This window comes from Nerophis lumbriciformis, linkage group LG35, assembly GCF_033978685.3.
Source record: "Nerophis lumbriciformis linkage group LG35, RoL_Nlum_v2.1, whole genome shotgun sequence".
Taxonomy (NCBI): domain Eukaryota; kingdom Metazoa; phylum Chordata; class Actinopteri; order Syngnathiformes; family Syngnathidae; genus Nerophis; species Nerophis lumbriciformis.
The window spans coordinates 16,396,454-16,401,797 of NC_084582.2; the positions used below are offsets into that span (position 1 = coordinate 16,396,454).

General features: G+C 41.3%; 1 protein-coding gene across 1 annotated transcript; it reads left to right on the forward strand.

Moving 5' to 3' along the window:
• Window positions 1–1,440: 1,440 nt before the first annotated feature.
• On the forward strand, window positions 1,441–4,249 carry LOC133575407 (uncharacterized). The gene is made up of 2 exons (XM_061928126.2): window positions 1,441–1,638; window positions 3,205–4,249. The coding sequence occupies exons 1-2, from the start codon at window positions 1,527–1,529 to the stop codon at window positions 3,849–3,851; spliced, it is 759 nt and encodes a 252-aa protein (XP_061784110.2). The 5' UTR covers window positions 1,441–1,526; the 3' UTR covers window positions 3,852–4,249.
• Window positions 4,250–5,344: the final 1,095 nt, after the last annotated feature.

The window sequence follows — 5,344 nt, forward strand, 5'->3', positions numbered from 1 at the left end:
ATCCACAAGGTTGCGGAGTGTGTTTATAGGAATTTTCGACCATTCTTCCAAAAGCGCATTGGTGAGGTCACACACTGATGTTGGTCGAGAAGGCCTGGCTCTCAGTCTCCGTTCTAATTAATCTCAAAGGTGTTCTATCGAGTTCAGGTCAAGACTCTGTGCAGGCCAGTAAAGTTCATCCACACCAGACTCTGTCATCCACGTCTTTATGGACCTTGCTTTGTGCACTGGTGCACTGTCATGTTGGAAGAGGAAGGGGTCAAACCGTTCCCACAAGGCTGGGAGCATGGCCTTGTCCGAAATGTTTTGGTATCCTGGAGCATTCAAAGTTTCTTTCACTGGAACTAAGGGGCCAAGCCCAAATACTGAAAAACAACCCCGCACCATAATTCCTCCTCCACCAAATTTTACACTCGGCACAATGCAGTCCGAAATGTACCGTTCTCCTGGCAACCTCTAAACCCAGACTCGTCCATCAGATTGCCAGATGGAAAAGCGTGATTCATCACTCCAGAGAACGTGTTTCCACTGCTCTAGAGTCCAGTGGCGACGTGCTTTACACCACTGCATCCAACGCTTTGCATAGGACTTGGTGATGTATGGCTTGGATGCAGCTGCTCGGCCATGGAAACCCATTCCATGAAGCTCTCTGCGTACTGTACGTGGGCTAATCGGAAGGTCACATGAAGTTTGGAGCTCTGTAGCAACTGACCGTGCAGAAAGTCGGCGACCTCTTTGCACTATGCGCTTCAGCATCCGCTGACCCTTCTCTGTCAGTTTACGTGGCCTACCACTTCGTGGCTGAGTTGCTGTTGTTCCCAAACTCTTCCATTGTCTTATAATAAAGCCAACAGTTGACTTTGGAATATCTAGGAGCGAGGAAATTTCACGACTGGATTTGTTGCACAGGTGGCATCCTATGACAGTTCCACGCTGGATATCACTGAGCTCCTGAGAGCGGCCCATTCTTTCACAAATGTTTGTAGAAACAGTCTCCATGTCTAAGTGCTTGATTGTATTCACCTGTGGCCGGGCCAAGTGATTAGGACACCTGATGCTGATCATTTGGATGGGTGGCCAAATACTTTTGGCAATTCATACAGTGCTTGTATTATTATTTTCTAGATGTTTATATCTCAGCACAAAAATATTCCTAAACTAATCCCATTTGATTGAATAAATTACATTTAGCACAAAAACAATGAAATTATCTGAAATGTGTAAGCAGGCGATTCGAGTTACGGTTAATGCATTTTTAATGACATTTATGTCCAGTAAATGCTCTTTCAAATACTCCTTGTGGATTTGTTTTGTAGCCTTCTTCTCTTTTCTTACTTTCTCTTGCATTTTCTGTAAGGGAAGTACACCGAGGGGGTGGAGATGGCCCACTTCACAGTTGGAGAAGTGACACAGGCCAGTAGATTTACATCCGCACTCACATTGACATTACCACCAGTGCTTGCGACTGGCAACAACAAGCAAAAAGGGACACCGACAGGATACGGCGAGCGAGTTCATTGTGAGTCATGCTGGGCGAAGGTTTTCTCCAAGCGTTGTGTTACAGGGAGGAACATAATGGTGCTTCTGCTTCCATGGGACACAAGTTGGAGACGACGCAGACAGACATTCAACAAAGAGGTAAGCAACCCTGTTTACTAAAATATCCAACTTAGTGACTGCACTGTGAAGTACTTTAGAACAGTGTTTTTCAACCACTGTGCCGCGGCACACTAGTGTGCCGTGAGATTCAGTCTGGTGTGCCGTAGGAGATGATCTAATTTCACCTATTTGGGGTAAAAAAATATTTTTGCAAACCAGTAATTATAGTCTGCAAATGATTGTCGGTGCTGTCTAGAGCTCGGCAGCGTAACCGTGTAATACTCTTCCATATCAGTAGGTGGCAGCCGGTAGCTAATTGCTTTGTAGATGTCGGAAACAGCAGGAGGCAGCGTGCAGGTAAAAAGGTGTCTAATGCTTAAACCAAAAATAAACAAAAGGTGAGTGCCCCTAAGAAAAGGCATTGAAGCTTAGGGAGGGCTATGCAGAACAAAACTAAAACTGAACTGGCTACAAAGTAAACAAAAACAGAATGCTGGACGACAGCAAAGACTTACTGTGGAGCAAAGATGGCGTCCACAATGTACATCCGGACATGACACGACAATCGACAATGTCCCCACAAAGAAGGATAAAAACACAGTAGATGCGGGAAATATCGCTCAAAGGAAGACATGAAACTGCTACAGGAAAATACCAAAAAAAAGAGAGAAAAAGCCACCAAAATAGGAGCGCAAGACAAGAACTAAAACACTACACACAGGAAAACAGCAAAAAAGTCCAAATAAGTCATGGTGTGATGTGACAGGTGATGACAGTACAAATACACTGCAAAAAGTCAGTGTTCAAAAACAAGGGGAAAAAAATACAAAAATTTGGGGTATTTTATTTGAACTAAGCAAATTTATCTGCCAATTGAACAAGAAAATTCAGCTTGTCAAGACTTTCCAAAAGAAGTAAAATTAGCTAACCTCAATGAACCCAAAAATACCTTAAAATAAGTGTATTCTCACTAATAACAACTGTACTACTATATGAGTGCATATTTTCTATTGTTTCATTGAAAATAAAACAGCAAAGTCCATTTGGCTGTCATCTGTTTTAATTATGAGACACAATTGTGTCAAAGTCATGATTTTTTTTTCATGCTTGAAATAAGAAATTGTTACTTTAAAAAAGTAGTTTTATACTTGTGAGTGTTGATGACACAGCTTTGCAACAGTTGATATTCTAGTTTCAAGCATGTTTTACTCAATATAGGTCATAACATCTCAGCTACAAGCTGTAATATCTTACTGAGATCATTTAGGACCAAAACACTTAAAACAAGTAAAACACTCTAACATAAAATCTGCTTAGTGAGAAGAATTATCTTATGAGACAGAAAATAACTTACTTAGATTTCAGTTTTTGCAGTGTTCTTTGAGACAAGAGCTATATTGATGCATGCTTGGTTATGTGCTTGGTTATGGTTTAAAGTCATACCCAACAATTGCGACAACGACTTTTTACTGTCAACTGAGTTTCATTTTTAATGATTTCTGCTGGTGGTGTGCCTCCGGATTTTTTCAACGCAAAAAATGTGCCTTGGCTCAAAAAAGGTTGAAAAACACTGCTTTAGAAGACTGGTTTATTGTGTCACTTCAGGTTTAGACCAGGGGGAGCGTGAGCACAGACATCATGGATTAAGACTAGCAGCTCCAGATGCCACAAGCCTCTCCATCCCTGGATATCCATCTGACCTGACACTCTGCTCAGGCCCCTGCAGTCTCCTGCAACATTATCCTGACCTCCAGGTGGCTGACTCGGTCTTCGTCTCCCACAACCCTCTGAAAACCAATGCCCCTCAGCAAGGTCTTTTCACTCAGTCAGAGCAAAATGATCTGCTTTGTGAGTCCGTTCCGTCTCTGTCAGACCAGGGCTACCTGGTTATGGGTGATGATGCAAACAGCAGCTTGGGCATGCCCGCCTCTCAGTTAGAGCCCATGTCCAACTCACTGCTGAATGGCCTTCTGGAAAAAAAGCTGGATGAGGTGTACGTCCAGCACCTGACTGATAATCTGGCTCGATGCAACTCCCAACTGGGGAACAGCCTCCTGCATGGCCTGGTGCCTCCTTTGCAGCCTAATGAACGACAACAGGGAGCACACTCACTAGAGTCCAACCTGGATGAGGGACCAGGAGGGGAATGTGGCAAGAAGTTTGGTTACCTGAGCAACCTAAACTTGGCTCCCTGCTCGTCCAACTTTAGCACTCCAGTGCTGCGCATTTCTGAGGATGTTCATCCAAAATGAAAATATATTTGAAAACATAGAAACCATTAGGCTTAATTTTTTTTAATAATCAAGAATGTAAATACTACTTTTTGTTTCGTGTACCTGAATTGACTCAGAGCATTAGCTCACACATGACACCTGCTGGTAGATTCTGGTACTACATCGGGATATGTCTACCCAACACTGCTGACATCCAGTGTCCATTTGTGCAATTATAAAACAAATGCAATATAAATGTATATTGATGAAAATATCTCAGACCTAATAATAATACAAGTAATAATAATAATAATAATAAATTGATCAAAACGAAAGTAGAAAAATATATATATGCAGCTATATGATCCAGCTCCGGTCTGAATGTGTAATGTGTACACGCCCTCATCATGTCTCATTTATTTTGGGTCTTTACTGATTTCTTGGAATGTTTTTTTTTTTTTTTTTTTTTTTTTTTTTTTAAGGATGGAAATAAAGTGGGTAACAACTTCTTAATTAAAAAAAATACATACATTTTTATCTCTAATTGACAAAGGGTCAGAATTAGACAAACAACCTAAAATACAGTAGAGTGCCACAGTACTTTGGTTACATAATCAATCAATCAATCAATCAATCAATCAATCAATCAATCAATCAATCAAAGTTGATTTATATAGCCCTTAATCACAAATGCCTCAAAGGGCTTCATAAGCCACAACGGCATCCACAAATCTGATCCCACTTCTGGACAAGAAAACGCTTTATCTAATGGATGGGAACAATGAGAAACCTTAAGAGGGACCGCAGATGCGGGTGCACCTCTGGTCCCACACTTGGAACAGCTAGAACCTCCTGAACTGAAACAGATCCGTGGCCATCTGATAACCTCTCCATGCAAGAGAGGGGTACAGAGCAGAAAAGAGAAGCGGCAGATCAACTGGTCTATATCATCAAACTTTATTGCAGACTCCAACGTCTCTACTGTATACAATCGCATACAGTACATAAAACAAACAAAATACAGTATACAAGACATGATCACATAATATTAAAAACAGTTTCTTGTGCATATTTAGTTAAAGCATCTAATAAATAAATAAAATCAGCAATACAAAAAAATGTATATATACTTTAAAAATGCGTCTACACATTCTATAAAAGGAACATAGACCAGTGTTTCCATATATACGATTGGTACCTAACAGAACTACACCTAGGATTGGTTAGCTGTATAATACGATCATTCTCGGACCCCTGCAGTCTACATATAAACTTAAACATCAGTTTTCTTAGGGTGGCGTGGAAGGTGTTTATCCCTAAGTCACAAAAAAGCTTACTGGCACTACTACCCCTGGGCTTTCCGAGCAGGGTTCTGAGACAGTCATTATATGCAACCTGGAGTTAGCGCAAGCCCTCTTTTTTGAACCTCAAAAGGTGTCTATTTGAAGGCGAGGGTGTATAAATGAGTTTTAAGATGGGAGGTAGTATCTCTAACTGTTACCGGTAGGGCATTCCAGAACAATGGAGGCCGA

Bases quoted from the DNA above. Each gene is read 5' to 3' on its own strand.
- LOC133575407 (XM_061928126.2), top strand. From the start codon at position 1,527: ATGCTGGGCGAAGGTTTTCTCCAAGCGTTGTGTTACAGGGAGGAACAT. The intron at 1,639-3,204 runs GTAAGCAACCCT...GTGTCACTTCAG, and splicing joins GACAGACATTCAACAAAGAG to GTTTAGACCAGGGGGAGCGT.